This window comes from Sceloporus occidentalis, unplaced genomic scaffold (assembly GCF_023333645.1).
Source record: "Sceloporus occidentalis isolate IW3139 unplaced genomic scaffold, rSceOcc1.0.p SCAF_9, whole genome shotgun sequence".
Taxonomy (NCBI): Eukaryota; Metazoa; Chordata; class Lepidosauria; order Squamata; family Phrynosomatidae; genus Sceloporus; species Sceloporus occidentalis.
Genome location: NW_028316989.1, coordinates 20,902,285 through 20,926,101, shown reverse-complemented (window position 1 = coordinate 20,926,101; position 23,817 = coordinate 20,902,285). Strand labels below are relative to the sequence as shown.

Below are 23,817 nucleotides of genomic sequence, written 5' to 3'. Positions count from 1 at the left end.
TAAATGCTTCCTCTCAACCAACAGTATATAGACCCCACTCTCTTCCATGCCAGCATTCTCTGAAGACGCCAGCCACAGATGCTGGGGAAACGTCATGAATAAACTCTTCTAGAACACGACCTCACAGCCCGAAAAAAACAGCAAAAACTATGGATGCCAGCTATGAAAGCCTTTGACTTCAGATTCAATTAGGGTTAATTAATATCTCTCTTCAACCTATAGCTTGTTGAGTCACTTGTTCGCCTTCAGGAGTAAGAGGCTCTTTGAAAGTAAGATTGCTCCTTGAGGTTAAGGGTCTCTTCAAGTGTAAGAAACCATGAGGTTTTGATCCAAAAGCTTACAACTGATTTCAGTTGGGACTTAGGACTTTATCACACAACCCCCATTCTTGCCACGACGCCATTAATGGAGGGCAGTGCATATATACTGGATTGGGAGCACTCTCTACTGCATGTCCCTTCATTAGTGCATTCGGGCTGTTGCTGGTCCTGTGCACAAACAATTGTAGAAAATAAAATATTGGCAGCCAATAGAAAATGTTAACATGCCATCTCTTCTGTAAGAATCTTCTGACAGTGAGCGATAGGCATCACAATTAGAGCTTCATACATTACTGTTTGAATTTCAGCTACACGGCTGAAGAAGTTTATCTGGCGAAACGGAAAAGGAAAACTATCTGGGATACTCCGTCCTGCTGTCTGCTAACACTTTGCTGTCTCCTGCTGGCTTTCTGCTGCCTGACAATATTTTATTTTCTACAATTGTGCACTGGTAACATTTCATTTTCAACAAATGTGAAGGATTTCCTTCTGCTCATTATTACTCTGTTATTATCAGTATTGTAAAGGAGTGCCTTGCTAATGCCTTTGTCGCCACAACAATTGAATTGGTTGTAATTCCATGTTGTTGCTTTTCTAAAAGATGGTAATAAGTTTATACAGATTGAACCAAGTGGTGTTACGGTTGTTTTTCTATTACTTGTGCATATAAATAGCCATATATAGTTAAGTTAGGTATTTTTATTTACATGATACACCTGTATTTGTGGTTCCTCATTAAATTCTGGCAGCAATATTTGGCACTTTACCAATGTTCCTTGAGCATATAAAGCATTTGTCAGCAATCCTTGCAGCAGTCCTAAACTTAAATCAGTTTGCTATGTTTGCTCCAATTTTGCAGATGAAATGTGGGTGTGCGGCTGAACATACCTGCAGTTAGATAATTGTAGACTCTGTATTTAATAGTCACAAGGGTGTAGTTAATATTACTTGACCCATTTCAAAATATTTTTTGCAATTTTGTTTTGGTTGTCTACCAGCACACCCTGTGCGTGGAGCTGCATCTTTAGCTATGAAATAAGTACAGTATTTGCAACTCTTTCTCTTTGGAGATGTGCATTTTACACACAAATATGTCCATTATGCAAGGAACGATTCAGCAGCTCTTTGCACAAAGCCAACTCCAGGTTCTTTGGCACTCAGGAACCATCCAGTTGCAGCCGAGATGAAAGCACAGCTGTTTTTCTCTCAGATCTACAGCATGCATACATACATACTAGATGAGCGAAAGCTATTGTAGTGTAAGCTTTTGAAGATTTGGTCTGCTTTCTCAGGTGCGTGAGCAAGTCTATTTCTGATTTATGGCAACCCTAAGCTGAACCTATCATGGGGTTTTCTTGGCAAGATTTGTTCAGCGAGGATCTGCCATCGCCTTCCTCTCAGATGGAAAGAGTGTAACTTGCCAAGTTACAGTGGGCTTCCATGGCCAAGCAGGGATTTGAACTCTGGTCTCCAGAGTCCTAATCCAACATTCAAATACAACATCATTTATCATCAGCCTTTCTATGCTCCCATCTACTTCACAGGCTGCCACTTATGTCACCTGCTGATTCCCTAGATCTTATGAAGCAGATGTGAGACGTGAATATAGGACAGCTGTGCCCATGCATCCTCTGTAAAACCTGCTTTGGACCTTAGGGAGAAGAGAGACCTAATATGGGAAGTGCAGCATGAAGGAACAAGTTTCTCTTCTTGTTCAGTGTCCTTCTTTGAATAACTAGACTGAGGGTGGTTTGCCTGAGTTTCATTTTCATCTGAATTAAAACTGGTTGTGACAAGTGTCTATTGCAAGCAGTAAGCAACCTTAGCAGCCACTTTCCTGCTTGGTCCAACATTCATCAAACCATGCCCAAACTCTCACTCTAAGCCAAGGCAACTAAATTGAGATTGCCACGTTTGGCATGAGAAAACATGACCTATTGGGAAAAAGTGATAATGCTGGGTAAAATGGAAGGCAGTAGGAAAAGAGGGAGACAGCACTACCAAGGAAGCTCCAACCCTGAGTTTCCAAGACCTGAGCAGCACAGTTGGTGACTGGAGATCTTGGAGGACTCTCATTCATAGGGTTGCCATAAATCAAAGTTGATTTCCTGGCAAATAACAGCAAACATTCAAAGGTCTTACTTTGTTTTAATTTTATTTCTAAAATAAGTTTAGCTGAAAATGAAAAAAATGAAAAAATGGATCAATTAAATTAATCCTTTGTCAAAATAACATCCAACTTTTGAACCTATCAACTTTTATGAGACCCAGTGGAAATGAGAAGAGGGGGTTCCCTTTATTGATTTAGGGTTTTTGGCCTACTGCTGATTCCCTTTTTCTATCTTTCCCTTCCACACACTCCACCACTCATTTTGTTCTAAAAGGAAAAGCCACACCACACATTTTACATGCCTTCTCTTGTTTGTGGTGGAAGATGTTGTCTTGGCACCCGTGCTAAAATAAGCATCTTCTGCCAAGACCTCTTGGCTTTTGCCTGTGTACACACTGACTTTCATCTCAGGTGCCAAAGAGTCTTGAGCTTGGACTAAGTACACATAGTCCTGTCCTCTGATTCTGTGCCATATGCACACCTAAACAATCACTCTTTCAGGGAAATCAAGATGTGTTTTTCATAGAGACAAATGCACACACACACAAAACCTGTACCTGGAAATTATGCTTTCTATATATAAGAAGGGAAATATTGGAAAGTGGGGGAAACATTTCGCTAGCATGCTGTTAGTGATATTCACCAGTGTGATGTCTCCATATGTATTTTAATGGTTATTGCAGAGAGGAATATCCTCCAACTGTCCCAGTTTGACAGAGACAGTCCCAATCCATCCTGTGTCAGCCCACTTTTCAGCTGCTTTTAAAATGTCCCACTTTCGTCCTTTGTCCTCAGCTTTCAAAGTGCAATAGTTTGGATTTAATCAACACAGAAGCCTGCCTGGGTTTTTTGCTTTGTTGTTTTTGGTCTTTTGCACTGGGTCCTTCACGCTCCAGTTTCTCAACATCCTTTTTGAATTGTGGTGCCCAGAACTGGACACAATATTCCAGGTGAGGCCTGAACAAAGCAGAATATAGTGGCACTATTACTTCTCTTGATCTAGACACGATGCTTTTATTGATGAAGCCTAAAATTGCATTGGCCTTTTTAGCTGCCGCATCACACTGTTGACTCATGTTCAACTTGTGGTCTACTTGGACTCCTAGATCCCTTTCACATGTATAAGTCTCTTGTTCAGCCAGGTGTCTCTGCTTCCTTCCTCTTTCTCCTTTGCATTTTGGTGTACTAAAGTTGCACAAGTATCCATGATATGTATGACTTTGTGCTGCTCCTGGCATTATGCCGCTGTTGTTCTCTTCATCTCCATCATCTATCACATTATTTTACTGGTAAGCAATAAAGTTGAGGAGTAAAAAGGTAAGAGAAGACTGGGTTCTCAAATTTAATTAAAGCAGTGTCATTATCACACCCTCTGGATCCCCGGCCTCTGTTTATTTGAAACAGTTCTCATGCTGTTTCTCACACCGACACCCGGAGTGGCTCCATAACAAGGAAACATGCCGTAAGAGTTAGAGAAAATGAGTGTTAATTAGAGTTGTGTAAAGACGATAACCTTATAATTTAAAATGTGCATAAATGGCTTATGACACTAGAGACAGAAGATGACCCTGTAAAAGAGTACATGATAAGGTAGGCCCAATAGTTTGGGCATAATGTCCATATCAATGTATGGAGGAAAATGTGGTCCACTAATATAAAATTTACTTTCTGCAGTAATTTAAAATAAGATGATGTATGGAGAGCCAGCCAGTAAAGTGGTTTGAATGTTGGACTGTGACTCTGGAGACCAGGGTTCGAATCCTGACTCGGCCATCTAAAGCCACTGACTGACTTTGGGCAAGTCACACTCTCTCAGACTCAGAGGATGGCAATGGCAAACCCCCTCTGAATGAACTTTCCAAGAAAACTCCATGATAGGGTTGCTTTAGGGTCACGAGAAGTCGGAAATGACTTGAGGGAACAACAACAACAAATGGTAAGTTGTTGAAAATGGCACAGACTGTTTCAAATCAGTGTTGGGAGGGCCTCAAAATAAAAAGGTCTCCCTTTTTTCATATATGATAGGTTCAGATGAAGAAGAAAAGTTACTGGTCTAAAATTTATATGTTAATCCAAAAAAAAAAAATAGCTAGATTTTGTCATGTTGCCAGAAATACTTCATGCCAAACAAGCAAAGCACTTATGCTAATATCAAACAAGAATTTGATATATCAGGAAAACAAGTTTTAAAAAAGTATTCTCTGAAGATGCCAAAGCCACAGATGCTGGGGAAAGGTCAGGAATAAACTCTTCTAGAACATGGCCACATAGCCCCAAAAACGCACAAAAAATGATGGATGACGGCCATGAAAGCCTTCGACTTCTCACCTTTAAAAAAGGTCATACATTTATAGTGCAACAAGTATTCACTGTCTTCTTTGTCTACCGGTTTCTGACCAACTACTCAGTGGAAAGTGTAAGGGAAACGAAAAATGCTAAACCAGAGATGGGAGGCATCTCCCATCGATCCATCTTCCATCAGCCCTTGCCAAGGTTGAAGGGTGACAGGAGTTGCAGTCCAACCACATAGACGCATGATCCCCGTCATTTCTCCAAGCAGTTGTGTCAGCAAATGTTAAATATTTACTGCAAACATGTTTTTACCTCGTGTACTACATCATGCATTTACAACTGAATTGCATAACGTGACGTAATTCATATAGTTAAGCAAGTTTTAACACAACCTCAATAAACCTAATCGTAAGGGAGTGGGGAGAAAACACGCCATACAAAATAAAGGAACGAAGTTGTGACCAATAAAAGCTGCAGCCTCTTTTATCACCAAAAGTGTTGTTTGTGTCACTTGCAGCAGCCTTGCTGCTCAGCCTATAAGAAAAGATGGTATAAAAACATAAGTGAACAGAATTACAAATCCCATCCACAGTCACAAGAGGGCAGTTGAATTTCAGCATATTGCAACTCAACAGTCCTTTTCACATATTCTGCAGAGAGAAATCAATAGAATTACATAAAAGTGATCACCTTGAAATGTGTTAAGCCTGTGGGTAGGAGGACTCTTAGGTCTTGGTCCAGCATGCATGTTGTGTCTATATGTGCACATGCATGTGCCTTCAAGTTATCTGTCGACTTATGGCGGCCCCATGAATTTCATAGGATTTTGCCAGTTCCTTCCTCTGAAATAAGAGCCTGGTATTCAACAGTGGTCTCCCATACAAGTACTAATCAAGGTTGGCCCTGCTTAACTTCCAAGATGAGACACGATCTGGTGCCTAAAGCATACAGAGCATTAAATCTCTGCCAGCATCCTTATGTTATTGTTGGAAGGACACGGAGATGTCTTGCTTAGTTGACAGTATGTTTAACTTTCTTTGCCTTTAAACTATGATGTATTTTTTGCAGGCTTTTTCTGGGGGGGAGAGATGCAGCAATAAAATGTGAGCAAGCCGACAAAGGCACAAAGGCCTAGTTGCTCTTCTCAGTGCATCTGATGATGAATGTCCTCCTCCTCTGAAACAACTTGGAAAGGAAGATTTAGTACACATGTCTGGTTTTTCAAATAGTCTGGCCCTACACCATGTAGGGCTTTAAACGTCATAGCCACCTCTTTGGATTTTGCCCAAAAGTGGATTGGCAGCCTATGAACTTGTTTTAGCAAGGGGCTATAGCCTCTCCGTAGCCGTGTAAAGTTTAGTGTAAAGGGTGTTTAATGTAGAAGTGTAAAGTTTAGTGTAAAAGCTTGGGGTATTGTTTCATTTTAAAGTGTTTTGAACAGTTTTCTCCCACGTAAGGGGAAATCCGCATATGCTTGTGTCCCATTGAAAACAATGGTGCATGCGCACGCAGCGGCACACGCACCACAGGTGTGCGCACCATTGGTTTTATAGCAGCGTAATCTGGAAGCCGCTTATAGTGCATCTGCGTATGGCGCAGGAGCACTGTATATTAAAGAACTGGAGAAGGAGATACATGTAATAAATAACTGGAGAAGAAAAGATGGCAGAGAGTAGTGCGCACTGATGTTGAGGAACATTATTGTTTCAGGGAAGAGAAATCAAATGCAATTATCACTTGGAAGACCTTGGAAGTCTATAAAAGCTTGTTACAACTTCTTTCTCTCAGTCTCAAAGGTGCAATAGTCGGCCGTATTTAATACCCGACTGTATTTAATGGGACTTGAGAATTCACGGATTTTGGTATCCTCCAAAGGGTCCTGGAACCAAAACCCAGTGGATACCAAGGGCCCACTGTACAAGATCACTACAGGCATTGATATTCCAAACTAACACAGTTATGTCTCTGAATATCAATGGGAAATGAATTTCACTTCTGCTCTGTTATTCCATATATTAAGCCCTCTATTACACAACTATATCATACAAAGAAAGTGACAGATTGTGGAGGGGACTACTGCTTGTTGACTACTAAAATCAAATCTATCTCAGTACTAGTTGAAACATGCAATGTAAGTCTGTGATTTGTAAGAACATGATGCTGAAACATCACCTATTAAACAAACTGCTGTAGAATGTATGTATATTTTGTGCATCTATGGAACACTAAAACCAATTTAATTTCAACTCATGGTTCTTCCAGGTCAACTCAATGAGATTTTGATGTTCATGTTTGGAATAAATAATGCATGTTATTCAATTTGAATCATACAATTATTGGTAAGTGGATATTCAGAGCAAATGCCTTATTTTATTCGTTGATCAGAGTACATCAGAAATGTAGACAGTGACTGAGCAACTTTTGTTTAAACTTGTGTTTAAAGCTTAAATAGGCTAAGATGCAAACCGTTATTGAGACTTTTAAACCTGCCAAACAAACTAATCCTTAGGAATTAACTGTATGCCAAAAGGCAGTGACCTGCTCCCTAATATTAGACAAACTTTGTGTAGCAGAACTAAAACAGGGTTTCGCCCATTTTTCTTCTCTTCTAGACTTACGGCTGAATGCTCTTTTAGATAAGAGGAAAAATTCACATGTTGATTTGGAATCCAGCCCTGTACAGGCTGTTACCATTATAAGGAAGATAAAGCTTCACGAAAGTCACAATGGTCAAATGGCTTAAGTATCCATTTACATCATTGGAAGGATTTTTCCCTTGCATTCTTCTTTCCGCCAAGCACTGAGTAATCTAACCAGGAAATGCTTGCAGCACAGCAGTCATATTGAGGCTCACAATCATGTCAACATGCTTCACACACACACACACACACCTTTCAAACACCAAAATCTTGGACATATACTGAAGACAGATGGTTTTGACTGAGGCAGAAAAAGATCTGAGACTGAAATAGTACACCCTTAATAACTTTTCATAAAGGACGTAAAAGGTATCCAGTTATGTTTAGCTCACTGGAAAAAAAAAAACATCCATTAATTCTTTGGCTTTGCAAACTGTCAGACAGAAAATTAGCTAAGTTAACGGTTGGCAAAAGGCTGCCTTCAGTCCCATAATGTGTTATGAAGCCTGCCCATGCTGGATTTTTAAAAAAGAAAACATGCCCATCAAATTACTTTTTACTCCTGAAAACCTCCCAGAGTAGTAATTTTGCAAGAATCCCCTAAACTCTCAGAAAAAAAATCCTTCCACTTCCTGTCTCTCTTTTTTATTATTGCATCTTGGGAGTTGTTGCAAGCTGTAATGTGTCCAGGGATGAAAACTGTCCCCTGGGCCACTGGAATTTCCTCACTCCAGAGCTATGCCATTTCTTAGAATCGAAGCCGTCAGATCTCTGCTTTGGAGAGATATTTATTCTTTATTTGGATAAATAAATAAAAAACCATTGTCAGGCTGCACCACTATTAAGAGCATTTCACAGCATTTTCCAGTTGTTTTGCAACCTTCCTTTGTTAAGCCTATGGAGAGAAGATAAGGTTTAGGGTGAGGGTGGAGAGTACCAGTGTTATTAGGATTATGGGTTAATGTATGATTTTGTGTTTTGCCTTTCCATCTGAACTCGTTCTACTCAGCTGTTTCACCTATCCTGCAACCTTTAAATCCAGTTTTATCATTCAAGCAATTTTGGCATTCAGTTCAGTCTTGCCTTTTGGGCATCTACAGCATATTAATCAAAGTCTCCTAGACTGGAGGTTAAAGATGCTTATCTGGATGATTGCTCTCAGCTGTACATCATTTCGCTGTTAATGGGAAAGAGTATCCTGAGAACAAAGACTGCCGGATGACCTGTACAGATCTATTTTCAGTGATGCTTGCATCATGCCACCTTTGGTTCTTTACATCACGTACCAAACCTATTTCCAACTGTTTTAGTCAACTGTCATGCATCCTGGAAACAGATCAAACTACAGTAGAATTGCTTCAAGCTGACAAACAAAAACTATACGACAATCCCTAGAATTTGTGTCGCACTGAGAGAGGGGATAAGGGTTTACCAAAGGGCTTGAAGGCTTTGAAGACATAGGAGACTCCACAAAGCAGGAAGCAAGCTGTCCAAGGAGACTGGCAACAGTCTTTGTGGCCGATGGCAAGTGTGATTTAGAACTACTAAGATTTAAATGGCAACTTCCTAGACCACCAATTAGAGCCTATGAGAGACCACCAGGCACCTACGGAAAGACAAGAGCAGTCAATCTGGAAGTTAAAGTGTTTATTGATGTGTTTCCAACTTTTTACATTCCCCACAGACCACACTAAGGAGTTTGCAGGTTAAGTAAATCTGTGCATAGTGGGAAGAGACATGGTAAGGGGTGGTGGATAAAGAAAAAGTCACAAATAATAAGGAGGGGAAAATACACCACAGGTTACCAGAACCTCCAGAATTTTTTTTAAAAAGCCGTGAGCGTTAACACCAACTATACAAGCATTACAAAGACATGACGGTGAATGGAACAAGCCCCATGACATTTCAGTGCTCACCGATTCCCTTCACTTCTCCATAATCAGGCATTCCCCCCCTTATACCCACCCTAGCCCTACCCGAAATGGAGAGCAAAGACACTAATTCTTTGGCTCCCCCAAATGCTTGGTTATTCCCAGGCATGTCAGTGGCTTTGGTTCTGTGCACATGCCCCAGTGTCAACCCCACTTTTTTGGGAAGACAGACTCCCAAACCTGTAATGATCCTGATTTAACAAGGAGGGACCAGGTCTTGGAGTCATGTAAACCAAGAGGGATTTGTTTACACTAGGAAAGGTGCTAAAGGAAGCTGGCATGGGCAGGGAGGGTCTCAATTTAGACTTAATGGCTTCCAATGGGACTGGGTTCAAGAAAACAAGGTAGGTGCACAATCCCAATATGCACAAACCATGCCCTAATATTTCATTATGAAGGCCTTAAAATGGCAGAAGCATTTCCCCTCCATACATCTAGTGGGTCTAGATTTCTGAAAACCAAGCCACATAGCAGCGGAATTGCACAAGTTACTGGCATCTGAGAATTTATATAAGGTTTCCATTATCATTATGATTTTGCATTCCCCGTTGATCCTAAATCAATTTGTTCTTTTAGTGACTTCCAGGAAAACAAAATGTCTTTTTTTAAAAAAAGGAACATTGCTTTTATATATAAAAGCCAGAATGACCAAAGAACTACAAGTGTCTCATTTATACAATGCAATTGGTAGAAATGACTTGGAATATACAAGTGGTGTATCAGAAATAAAACAACATTTCTCATTTATTACAGAGAGCTTGTTATCCAGACGAAACAACAGCACTGGCATTTCTCCTCATTAGATTAAGTTTCTTTAAAAAAGAAAAAAAAACCTACATCTCAAATATCTGCAATAGATCCATTTTCCCATTTAAGGTTTATATATCATATATTGTTATATTATCATTTCCTCACCCATTTAAAAGAATGGAAATTGCAACTCTACAGTAGTAATTAAGTCTTAAATGATCCAGGAGTTCTGAATGTAAGATGAAGTCCTCTTCAAGCAACAGTTGGTCAGTAGTTGATCCAAAATACTGGACCCGTTTGGCCCTCCCTATCCTAACCCTTCGCTGATCAGGGCTACTGCAGTTTCAACATTCTTTAAATCTGCATCTGCTCCAGATATTTGTATGTTGGGTTCTCATAGCCATGGTTCTGCATCTTATTCAGATGCCGTTCCTCTGGGGTTAGCATTGGGTCAACCTTAAAACAAAGAAAGAGAGAACAAGAACAACTAATTAGTAATACAGAAGAATGTAGTAACTGGCCTTCGGATGCAATTAAGGTGCCTTCATCATTGGATACTAAGCTGGGATATTTGTCACAAAAGTTTTGGACTCCATCATCTCAATAAGGGAAGCTCCTCCAACATTTGCTTGTGTACTTTTTAACTTGTGCATTACACCAGAGCAGCAAATGGCTAAAGTAGCTATGATTTTCAATCACCATTTTGAACTGCTAATGTGCAACACTGAGCCGTATCATTGAGAAGTAATATGTATAGTGCATGTTTGAACTAAGATGTAGTATGGGCTCTATATTCTTTTAAAAATCTTCTTTTTGGTTCTTATACATGTAGTGAATTGTTTTGAACTATATATGAACAGTGACTGCTAAATGCTCACAATGAGCGAGGCTTCCTGGGAAATAGTGCCTAAAGCACCCAAACACAACCAGGAAATACGCCAAACAAAAAAAATCAGCTGCTGCCACGACTTCTTACCAGTTACCTCATTTGATCTCATCTTACTCAGTGTTCAGATAGCATGTATCTGATACATGATACTGTATATATGATAATGTATCTCATGACCCTCTTACTTCTACAATTCCATGGCTGATGGTTCCATACTGCCTCTTCCTCAGCATCACCAAGCTGATGACTATGACTGTGGCAATGGCAACTGCGATCACCAGGAGGCCAATGAGAGCACTGCTACTGAAGCTGAAGTCATCACGAAGGGAATTGTCATTTTCCTGCAAGGGAGAAAAGACAATGTGGAGGGACTGAGACCTGGAAACACACACCAGTGACTAACTTAGGAAGTACCTTTACTTAAGCAACTGCTGCACAAGCATGAGATACAACTTATTATGATCTCATTTTGGTTTTTGTCATTATGATCTGGCAGGCTGAGAGCAGCTTTGAAATATCTTCTTTTATTTTATTAAATTGCCTTATTTATATCAATCTTTGTTTAGTCAAAGCTGGGATTTAAAATGGCTTACACAGTAAAAGGCAGTTTCTTAAACACACATCATATGCACATGATCCACACTGATTATATGTACTCTTTGTGGCCCATCTTAATCAAAATTCCAGGTCTTCTGATCTCTGCAACATTTCAAGATCCTTGGAAACTAGAAAGAGTAGCTCAATGCCAAACAAGGGTTTATGAATTCCTCTAATAGCAAACCCAGGTTGCTGGCCATATCCAGTACATACCGGTTCATCCACCAGCCCACCAACACGCTCAGGATTGAAGATCATTTCTTTCACATCAAGGGTTTCATCAATAACCTGAAAACAGTCATGAAGTAATTTTATCCAAGCGGATAGTAACAGGAGGAGGAATGCTGGTTGTGGGTCTACATAAAAAGCCACCTCTGATTTGCAAGAATGAACAACTTCCACTGGGCAAATTGTGAGTTAACTCATCATTACACCATTCTCCCATACTCACTATAAGGGATTTCACACATTTGGCAAAATCCCAATCATTTCCCAGGGCTAAAAGGTGTTAACATACTAAAAGAAAAAAAAATATTAATGAGGACATTAGATGTCATTTAATGGCATCAATGATGTTCACACAGTTCACTATTTACTCAGTGAATGCATCAGGCAGAGCAAGAGTCATGTTTCAAAGTGGCCACATGTGTGACTTCAGTGTAAAGGGACCCTACATGAAAGAAGAATCCACACACATGGGAGCTCTCTGGAAAAGCATGAATCCAGGCTAGTCAAGATTCCCATCCACATGGAGAAGCCCCATGACTGATTAAAATAATTTGATTCTGATTAACATTCACGACTTTTAATAAAAGGCCAGAGACGACAGGCGAACACAAAGCAACATTATACAGTCTGCCCGTGCAAACCCTTATGCAGAAGCCGCACGATGGGAGAAAGAGTGGCATGCGCACCCACAGCACACGCACTCTCCCACACCGCAAGGACGAGCCCCATTCAATTGAATGGGACTTGCGCATGCATGTTTTTCGGCTTATGTGTGTGTGGGGGGGGGGGGGGGGGCAGAACAGATCCCCTGCATAAGCCAATGTTGTCTTTACCAACAATGTCCATTCCTCTTAATATTGTTATCAAAAACAGCAGCTACTCAAAATAACTGCCAAAGCTTTCAGGAAAGCCCAGGACACAGCAAAGGGATCCATGTTCAAATACATAATGAGAAGGCTTCCCATGTTAAGGCAATGTCTGCTTTCTTCACACTTGTAAACTTCTCTTATTACACACACTGGAAGCTTGTAGCAACTGGAATTCAACTGCTACTCCCCTGAATCATATGGGATAGTGAATATAGTGACTCAAGTAAGTAGCAAGAGCCACAGAACTGCATTAGATTCAGGCTTTCCTGTACAAAAATAAATGCAAAGTACATACCACATTCTCATCCAACTTGTTCTTGCCATTGATGACTTTCTCTTCAGCTCCAATCAGTCCATCAAGGTCGGCCATGCCAGACCCTGTAAAGAAATAATTAAGTATGACAGCAGATAAAGGAAAAGGACACTTGTCTGACCTGAGAGGCATCCAGATAGTGCTGGCACACCCTACTATCATTCATAACTTCTTTTCCTTAGACATTAATTTGAGACACACCAAAATGTTATGCTAGTGAGATAAACAATGGGCAATGAAAGAATGGGTGTCTAGTAAATGGAGATATACAGAATGGAAGTGGGGAATTCTCCAGGGAGTTCAAGCACACATCTATTACTACTACAATGATACAGCACAAAGCAATGTGAGCCCACCAGTGTTGTCTTTACAGACTATGGCTTCTCTTTCAAATGCAGACACCATATGAAACTAGGCTATATAACCTTCTGAATTAGCCAGTATGTGAGAGACACTCTTGCCTCAGCTGAGTAAGCTCCATCCCTTGTGAGTGTCTGTATCAGCAACTAGCCATGGCAAAAGTTTCCAAGTCCTTCTAAAAAGGTCACTCCCTGAGCAAATTTGATGAGTTCCTGTCTTCTGCCTGGCTCAAGTCAAAAATCATTTTCATGGGAGGAGTGAATAAAGTTCCAAATATCACGCAGATAGTACAAGCAGAAACTGGAAGGAGGATATTTGGTATTATCTGGTACTTGAACAATTCCAAATTGATCAGGATGAACAGGGAATGAAAATGTCCAACTTCCCAAGACACAATAAAGATGAAATATGAAATGCTGAAAAATGTCTGCTTGTATTATGCCATGAAGATTCAAGACAGCTTCTGGGGTCTGCTCTCTGATATGTACCTTTAACCCCATGATTATTCATCTTGGCACATATCTGCTATGATCAGAAACTAGCTAATTCAATGAGTAAGCTAAATTCTTTGAAAGAAACCAGCAGATCAACTATGTTGTGGGATCAGTAGTCACAGTGACGTTTTAGCTTTTTACTGCTTGAAAGATGCCAAAGCAATCTAGAAAAGAGTGTCTGGTTTTACTGCCCTTTCCTTCACTTCTTAAATTCACAGGAAATGCTATTTTGGATTCCAAGCACATTCTGGATTGTCCATCTTGCTTTCCAATGCTGCCAAAGTAGGTCACTTACTGAGGAAGCCAATGATATACATAGAATTTAGGGCATTTCCTAGAAGCCGTTCCTAGTCAGTCAGCTTCTGGCTCTTATCTTGCTCTCTCTGTTCACAGGAGCCAGAACAGAAGAGGCTCTAGGATGAAAATCCATCTGCTGTGAGAGCTACTGCATTGTTTAACAGCCCTAAGTAGAATAGTATGCTGTGGGAAAGCTTTTTCACACATCCTTGGAAAACAAACATAGGTTCAGTTTTTTACATCATGCTTTTAAAAAGAACAAGGGAAGAAGGCAGAAACAAATATACTAGAGCTCACCATCAATAACAACTTAGCAAGCAACTGAAAGTCCATTTTTGCTAAGTCTACTCAAGATTTCAACCCAGTAAGAGGCTTGCATTCGTCTATGAAAATAGAACCAGACAAGCTACAGAAAGATCAGTGCATTCTTGCTAGTATTTCAGAGTCCCTAACAGATCCAGAAACAAGGGGGCAAGTATAATAGAAGACTTGTATCAGAAATAATGTAAAAGGACCAAGCAGACTACTGGCGTGCCATCATATAATCAATAGTACTATCCGTTCCCAAGCTGGGGATCTTCTAGATGTTTTGGATGACAAATCCTAAGAGCCCCAGCCAATAAGGTCAATGGCCAGGGAAGAGGAGAGTTGTAGTCCAAAGGTTCTAGAGGGTATAAGTTGTGGAAGGGTGCTTTAAAATCTTAAATTTCATCCCACATCCTTCATCTATACCGAATTTAACTATCACCATTCTTAAAGTTCTCTTGGCAAGCTGAGAACAGAGATTTGTAGAGCAAAAATTGCTGATCTTCAGCAGCACCACCAGACGTTGACCTACAATACAGGTTACACTCAGAGAGGTTAACTTCTGTATTGCTTAGTTAATGCTTTTATTACAAAAGAATCATCTGCTGCAAGTAAGACCCACAGAGAAGTCAGTAAAATCAAGGACACACACAAGAGAAAGTGAGGACAGAAACTGATTGATCCTACATACGGATATCCTCTTATGATGATCCGTAAAGAGGGAATTTCAAATTTTGCAACCGGAAGCATTTGAGCAAATATTCAAAAGTTCCTTGACAGTTTTTCCAGTTAACTAGAAAATTAGTTAATTCTAAGCTTTCATATCTAAAAACATTAAGTGCGTGTAGTACATGCTCCGTCTGTGTAACATTTCCCATGATGACAGCTTTTGTCAACACATGAGAGGCAGCCAAACAAGCCATTTTACATAAGGGATGGCTAATTCATCCCTGAAACTTTATAAGAACAGAAGGAATGGGGGGTGGGGTGAAGTTGATGTTATGAAACTAAAAGCAAAAGCTATCAGAAACACACTGAAAAGGGTGCTGGTGGGGAAATGACAGAAGGCATTTAGAGGATCCATTTAGAACCAACCTTTTTTCACTGGATGGTACAAATCCGGCTGAGAATCTATAGCACAACGGAAAAACAAGAACAAAAAAAAAATAGTAGAGAAAGGAGATTAAGAGGGAAGAAAAGAAAAAGGCTTGTGTGCAATTGCTGGCTTCGACTCTGGGCATCATTTAGGTTAGAGATTAAAAAGCACACTTAGGCTTTTGACTTATCCTAGTATATGAAAGCAAGGAAAGTGCATTTTTAGGAAGTCTGGAGAAATTTCGGGTAATGAGACTGAGGTTTGGGCTAAGGGCCCCACAGCTTGAAAGGCAAGTTATAAGCAAGCTGAAAAGGTAGCATTCCAAGGAGACAGAAAGACTTGAAGATTCTTGAATGGCTATGCAACAAATTAAATTAGAAAACTAAGCTCAAATAAGCAGTGCAAAGTGATAACAGCCAATTTTCTCTTATATTCCAAGCTACTTTTAGAATGGTTTCTACAGGCAAAGTTGTGTGGAACAAAAGGGAGAAGAATTGTATTTGTATCCTGGGTAGGTGGCCACTGGTATCAGGTAAGGTCAGGTAGAGTGGCATGCCACGTAAGTAAATATTCTTCTTTCCACATACCTTCACTTTCTGATGAGGCAGGGAATGTTTTCACCTGGAATGGACGGAAAGGTTTACCATCAAAGAGGGGAGATTCATCACTTTCCTCAGAGCTCACATGGACATCCACTTGGGAGTCAGAGATGGAAGATGTAAACTGGTCCATGTCAGCTCTCTGCTCCTGAAGCAGCTCATCTATAAGAAGGTAAATTAGACTGTAGCAAAAATCATAGTAGTGACCAACATGGCTACAGGAGTATAAGGTGCACTTATTCCATAGTGCAAGCTTTCACTATTACAGCCTGACAACAGTCATATCCTACATGCTGTTTCCAAGAAACTCATCATGTCTTACATTCAAATTTTATGTTTTTTGTCTATGGAAGGAATACTTTGTGTTTACTAAAGAAAATGAACCTAGAACTTTAATAACTATAGTCACAGTCGCATCAGAGGGTCCTGATGGAGGGGTGAGTGCACTCCTCACGGTTTTCTCACCAGCCTGGCAATGAAGCCATGAAGGGCAAGCAGCAGGGGGGACCGAACCGGCACTGAAAGCAAGTTCACCCCTTGTAGCTTTGTCATTACCCTGGTTCTCTCCCTGTGGAAGGAGCCTTGAGGGGCAAGGCTGCACCATGTGTCTCCAAGCCTGGTGATGTGCTCCCTTTGCCCAAAATGATTCAAGATATTGATAAATTTCCTTAGTAAATATAAAAAACAGTTCAAAGACACTAACCAATTTCACTCTGGATTTCTTCAGCCACATAAGCTACCTTGTAGAGCAGGGACAGGCTTTGATTCATCCTCTCCTCAATCACATGGAGATGAGTCATCACCTACCAACAGAAGGCAGAATTTATGACATCTGCACCATTTTTAATTTTAAATGTTATGCCTGCTGTAGAACCTGAATTACAGTTACCTTACATAAAAAGGTCCAACGTAATCTCTTTTAAAGCCACGTTGCATCTTTTTAAGCATCACATCTTCTGACCATGGAAATAGTACATTCTGTATACCAATTACTGGAGAACACTAGTGCCAAGAAGCTATTGTGCTCACAATCTGTTAGTGGACCTGCAGCATGGGGCCTGCTTAACCACTATGTGAAAAGAAGTCTAAATTAGAAAGATCTCCAGTCTGACCTGACACAGCTCTTTGTATGTTCATATAATGTCATTATGTGCTGTACAAGCTAACACTGTTGTCTGCTACTTTCTATTCCCATTTTAAAAGTTGTTTTCAAAAAGGCAAGTGTGAGTAAAGGAGAAACACTAGTGAGAATAATACAAGGCTGTGTAAATATACTAAACACAAAATAATCATCAAATACTGTATCAGGTAGGTAAAACTGAAGAACCAAATGTAAAGAGATTATAGTCAGGACACTCCAACTTCCCATCCGTTTACAATATAATTCTGGGGTCCTCCAATGTTTGCCCAATTGGAAGATTGCCTTCAGATCCAGAAATCATTTATTCTCTCATGCAGTCAAAGAAAAATCTAAAAACACACATCTATGTACAGTGTTAGTTCTGAAAATTATGCTTTAAGTTTCTAGAAAACCTGATACAATTTGTCACTTTGCCCTCTAAGTCTTTGTCTTAAACTGCATAATTTCAAAAGGAAGTACGTAGCTTAACACAACTGTTTCTAAACAGAGACAGTAAAAGTTTTAATATGTGGACAAAAAACCTGGCCTTTATTCAATGGGATGTATCTGGGCATAATGGCCAGGTGTGGTTTCCTCTCCATACAAACCAGTTTCCTGTTTTTGTACAATTTAGCCTTCAGAACTAGCTTCTTACCTTAGCAGCTATAGTATGTATCTGACCAGCAGATGGTGCTGCATATTAAGGAATTATATAAACTTCATAAGGAATTAGTTAATAAGGTTGACCAAACTGGAAGAACAGGAATGAACTGAATGGACCTGCTTAGTAGTCTGAAGTATATTTGACTTTTAAAGGAAAGGATGAAAGCAATTTAATTTTCTGTGTGGCAGCCAGTCAATTTGGTGGGTCGACTGAGAAGCTTAAAAGCGCATCTAAAAAAGTAAAGAGAACAGAACTGAGTGGTACCACCAGCATCACTTGCATGCCAATGGGAAAGCCCAACGGGATACACAATGAATTAAGGAATCTTTAAGAAGTTATGGCTTAAGCTCAATGCACACATTCCTGAAAAGAAAGGGAAAGAGTTGTTGCTTGATCTACTTGGCTAGCTGTATGAAGGCAATCCTGGGGACTATGCTCCTTTAAAAGATTAGGACTCAAATAATGTCTGCACCATGAAAGCCAAAAATTAATGAAGCATTTCCAAGTCACAAGATTTAAGGAAATATTCAAAATACTCTCTGGTGATTAAGTGTACAAATGTGAATACACTAACTTTGCAGCAAAGTGGACGTTTCAGCATACAGAGGTAATGTAAGCAACAGCAAACATATTTAGTACAGCTGCATGGCTAAATTCAGTTCATCATACACTATTCTCTAGTGTAACTACTACAGCAGACACACTAAAATTAATACAACAATCACTTATCACTTAATAATCACCTTAGCAATCACCTTGTCACCTAGAAATAAGACACCATTTACAAAAAGTGGCTCCTAGCCATGGCTCTACCAGTTGACCTTGTGCAACCTCGATAAAGACTTCCCATGCATCCCAGTTTTCTCCTTCCATGCTCTTAGTCATGAATGAGACTATCCTGGCAGTAAAACAAGTTTCTAAAAAAGGAATGAAGAATGGCCCAGAAAAACAGTAATACCTTGAAAATATGGGGTACTGACATTTAGAAGAAAGGGGATTGGGGATTGGCAAGTAGCCAAAGCAAAAACAAAAACCCATCACCCAGGATTTTCACCCACACTTGGCAAAAGTAAGAAAAGGATTTAAGCCAAGAAGCCAAAAGGACAAGTAGTCAAAATATGAATCCCATCACCCCGCACCAAGCATGTCAGTTCAAAGAATGGCCATCACTCACAAATGTTACAGTTGGCAACCAAATGTGATCCATACCACACATGCAATGTGAATAAGTATATTTTTAAGCTGCATAAATGTGCCTGATAAACATACCAAGAAGATCAATCAACACAATAAACCACGATTGCTTATGACACAATGAGTCACAATAGCACTCCCCTCCTCTCTTGGTTCAGATGTAGGCTTTTGATGAATTCAGGTCCAAAACCTAAGAAATAATCCAATTGGACAGTTTTTGTGGGTTTTTCAGGCTATATGGCCATGTTCTGGAAGCACTGATTCTTGATGTTTTGCCTGCATCTGTGGCTGGCATCTTCAGAGGTTGGTTGCATGGACGTGAGTAGGATATATATACTGTGTGACTCTTGGATGGAAATGATTTACATGTTAATCTGTGTGTTCATCTGTTACTGAATGGCAAGGCCTCAGGGTAGGAGGATCTGCAAGGGAATTTGTGTCTATTTCATCAGTAATCCATTGTCTGTGGGAAACCCCCTGTCCCTGGGTGGTGTTCATTTGCATGTGCCAAGTTTATTTTGCTGTTTTTCAGGACTGGTAGCCAATCCACTTTGAGACCGCTTTAACTGTCCTGGCTCAGTGCTAGGGAATCCTGGGAATTGTTGCTTATTGTGGCACCAGAGCTCTCTGACAGAGGCAGCTAAATATCTCACAAAACTACAGTTCCCAGAATTCCCTAGCATTGAGCCAGGGCAGTTAAAGCATTCTCAAACTGGATTATTACTGCAGTGTGTTTTGGATCTTAGTTTGGCATCATGCTAAAATCTTGAACTGTGTTTAATCTTAACCATGTTTAAGATCCTGTTTCAGAACCTATCATTTAAATATGGCTTTTTTTCAAGCAAATCGTAGTTAAGATGAAATACAACTTGTCAAATTTGGATACAACCTACAGCCTGTGGTTAGTAATGGAAGCCAAACTTGAGTTTCACATCCATTCCATAGTAGGCAGGAGCTGATGAATCTGACGTTTGCTGCAGTTTGTTTTTGTAATGTTAAAGCATGGCTTAGTATACTGCCCAAATAACTCTAAAATTTGCCTAGTGCATGAAAGGAAAAAAAAATACTACAATGTTGTTAAGCTGACATGTTCCGTATATTCAGTTCACATTCAACTAGAATAGGTTCTATGAGGCTAGGAGCTGGCTCTAAATATTAGATAAAAATACTTTCTAGGCATCTCTTCACCTGTGATTTCATCTGTGCAGCCTTTTCTGGGTCAACAGCCAAAACATGCTGGTAATGTCGGATTGTGTGCAGGCGATCTTTGTTCTCAGCACGGATGTAACGCTTCAAGGCTTGGAGGATACGATGAGGCTGCAAACATTAAACCAAGCCAGTGAGAGTATGACAATGAACAAAGTCTTTCCAGCTATTTCAGTAGGACACACAGTTCGTGACCCACTCTTTAAGCTCTCAGACCACATGGTTTCATAGTGAGCATGAGATACATGACCTGAAACCATGCAACAGCTAAGAAGCCAGAGCTGGACCAAGCAGAAAATCCACACTTACAATAAAATCGGAAACTATTAAGAGCACTACACTGTGACATGCATAATAGCAGGTGTAGGTAACCATGGTAGATTTCAGTGTCAATTTTCTGCCTCTGGGACCCTTTGGGGCCACACCAAAAAGATGTGCCCAGAAGTCCACTTGTGGTTTTAAACAATGGGCATTTCTTGACTTTAGACAGTCTGGGGCACTCCTGAAACTTATTTAAAAGGTTAACTGTTGATCCTGTAAGTTTCCAAGAGATGTAACTGATGAGGGGAGAGAAAGATGACGGGTCAACTAAAACAACACTTCACCTCCGCTGCATTGTAATAAGCTTCATCAAAATAGCTTGCTTTTGCAGAATCTGTTGATGTCTGCCTGCTTCTGACAATCTTTGTCACCAGTTGTTAATGTGTGCTTTTCTTCCAGACACTTATGACTTCTCTATTATATTCACTGATCCAAAACATCTCAGGGGAACGTACCCGGGGTGGGTCAGTCTGCAGAGCCACTAGATAGTTTTCCAGGGCAATGCGACGGCGGTCATCCAGCATGGCTTCTACCCGAGCTAGGTGAGTCTCCACAAGCTGTTGCTTCTCACTGGCTGCCTCTTTCTCCAGTGATTTAACCATTGCTTGGAATCTCTGTCAAAGAAAGATGTTGCAATAATGTTTGTTAAGCAGTAGAAAAGAGATAAATGGTATCCTGATTATTCACCTAGATACATTAATGAGATAGCACCTGCAAAATGTTGATATAGTTTTTGATTCTCCTATATTCTGTTCACAAGATACAGTAGTGAAAAATATGTCAGACATTTCAATTTGGTGTACTATTCAGGTGTAGAATTGGTATTTACAACAGCCATTTTACAACTACTTCAGCGGTACAAATTTATTTTTAATAACAGAAACTAAAGATATTCTAAGGGGCTCCTAGCATAGCCACTTCTTGGTATTCCAAATTTCAATCTCATACCCTTCAAAACAGAGGTTTTCTAAGAAGTAGCCATGTCTCTTGCAGCATTAAAAGGAAGAAGGGAGCAGAAGCAGACGAAAGAAGAAATATAGAAACACCTTTAAGACTAATTGGTTTGCTTTTCAACATGAGTTTTCACAGATATAGAGCCAGTTTTTTAGACGCAGTACACAGTGATATCCAGGCCTCAAGATATAAAGCATATTTATGCAGTTGTGGACATGGGATGGAATGTAATAGGATCCAGAAAGATGAAAATCATTATTCTTGCACTAAAATTTCAAAGAACTATATAAGCCGGTATATGTCTTTCAGATCTTTCCAATGATCAGTTAGTGTTCATGTGTGAAATACATGTAGCGTGTCATGAAATCATTATCTTTGTTCATACTTCTGCTAATGGATAGGAATATGTGAATATAATTCAATTCAGCCGTTTCTGTTTCTAGTCTTCCTTTGTCATTTCCTTAAAGGACTTCAACCTTTAAATATATTCCTGATGTCTAGGACAACTGAAATGTTCTGCAACTGGTTCTTAGATATTGCTGCTTCTATTGACCAACTTACTGGTATGTCAATTTATCCTCCCGCTCTCACATCTATGTAAACATGAGGTCTGGATATCACCCTTGTACTGCATCTGGGGAACTGGGTTTGTATCCATGAAAGCTCATACTACAATAAAAAGAAGTTAGTCTTAAAGGTACTACTACATTCCTTGTCATTCCACTCCTCATCTCTTCCTCCTTTTTTATCTTCCAGGATAGAAATAACAAGCTTAGCAATTGGGTTTCACTATGTTATAGAGGAATGCAGAACTATGTTTCTTTCTCAGCTTGCATGTAACTCTTGCATTTTTTAAGATTAAATTTTAAAAGACATGGGTGAAACCCTCTGCCACAAACTTAGACTAGATTCCAAATAAATATATAAATAAGAGAAATTTGTAAGTGAATGTAATGTAATGTAATGGAGAAAGTTTATTTGGGATGGTTCATTTGCAAACCATTTTGTTGCTCACAGGTTCTTTTCTTAGCATAAATACATTTCTAAGCCTGTACGACCAAATTCTTAAAATAAAGTGCTACTTCACCAAGAAAGCAGTATTTCATCCTGATGGCTTTTCGCCATCTTGTGCAAATAGAAACTTTGCATCTCCCGCATCTGAGCAGTGTCAACTCAAGATGGCATCATTGGATGTCTAGAGTTCCATTTTGGCAAGACTACTGACATTCTTAAGAGTTGGTTTCACCTCCTCTTACCAACCAGGAAAAAAACAGACTTAAAACTGCTCATTCTAAGGACAGAAGAATGTATCCATGAAAACAAAAAAGACATCCCCCCCGCCAGTAGCCAGTCAATGAAAACTGTTTTCTTTCCTTAGTCTTACTGCAGATAGATTACAGCAAAGGCACCATAAAAGGAGGTCCAGTATTCCTGAGATGCACTGCCCTACCTGTGTAAGAGTTTGCCTCTCTGCTTTTGGGAGATTCTTGGCTTGACGCTCTGCTTCTTCCCATTCCTTCTTCACCTAAAAAGTTCCGGAAGGCACAGAAACTTGGCTTAATCTGATATTCAACATTTATTCCAATGCAATGCAGCAATCTTTATTTTCAATATTTAATACTCTACTGTTACATACAATTTCCAGAGTTTCTTTCACTATGAAGTTATAAAACAACAACTTGGTAGGAGCTTAAGAGGCAGCTTTGGAAAGAAAACTATCATGGACAGAAGTGTCTAATTTAGGCTCTCAAATTAGCAGTTAAGCTTGGGAAGGCTTATAAGCTTTTTACTACCCAGAGGACAAGCTTAAAAATTTTTGAGAGAGAGAAATACTTGGCCAAAAGAAAAAGCACCATACCAAATTGATGATGGGGAGAAAGCTGGTTAGCCACAACAAAGCTGCCAAGATAAAGAAAAAGAAAAAGAGCAACAACACTACTGCTTAGAGAGGACATACCCTGTCCATGCGGTTGTGATGTCGGACCTCTAGCTGCTCTTTTGCTTTCTGGAAACGAGCATGTTCATTATCATCAGCTGGTGTTTCAAAATAGACATCCACATCATCAGTAGGCACAGGAGTAGGAGGAACTGGAAAGGAAACAAGTGAGGGAGACTCACTCCATTAGTAGCCCTGAAGAAGGCAGCTGCTTCTATGAGGGAGAGTGTCACGCCAATTGATCCACCCACAGAAACAGATTTTAGCATCTCCTCCACTTTGGTTTCTATCAATTGCCAATTTTCTGTAGCACCTAAGTTTACGTAACTGCA

At 39.9% G+C, this 23,817-nt stretch overlaps 1 protein-coding gene across 6 annotated transcripts in view; it reads right to left on the bottom strand.

Annotated features, from left to right (window-relative positions):
* Positions 1 to 8,993: 8,993 nt before the first annotated feature.
* LOC149307016 (amyloid beta precursor like protein 2-like) overlaps positions 8,994 to 23,817 on the bottom strand; it is a 61,895-nt gene continuing 47,071 nt past the window's right edge. For 2 of the 6 annotated variants that reach the window (XM_089537618.1, XM_089537622.1), the window contains 11 exons: positions 23,507 to 23,637; positions 23,000 to 23,074; positions 21,051 to 21,209; positions 20,257 to 20,385; positions 16,794 to 16,893; positions 16,079 to 16,252; positions 15,491 to 15,526; positions 12,921 to 13,003; positions 11,742 to 11,816; positions 11,117 to 11,272; positions 8,994 to 10,498 (listed from right to left, as the gene is read on the bottom strand). In XM_089537618.1, the coding sequence (XP_089393744.1) occupies positions 10,397 to 10,498; positions 11,117 to 11,272; positions 11,742 to 11,816; positions 12,921 to 13,003; positions 15,491 to 15,526; positions 16,079 to 16,252; positions 16,794 to 16,893; positions 20,257 to 20,385; positions 21,051 to 21,209; positions 23,000 to 23,074; positions 23,507 to 23,637 (1,220 nt within the window). In that variant the 3' untranslated portion in view covers positions 8,994 to 10,396. The remainder of the gene's footprint in view (positions 10,499 to 11,116; positions 11,273 to 11,741; positions 11,817 to 12,920; positions 13,004 to 15,490; positions 15,527 to 16,078; positions 16,253 to 16,793; positions 16,894 to 20,256; positions 20,386 to 21,050; positions 21,210 to 22,999; positions 23,075 to 23,506; positions 23,638 to 23,817) is intronic. The other 4 variants (XM_089537619.1, XM_089537624.1, XM_089537620.1 and 1 more) reach the window with 3 other exon arrangements.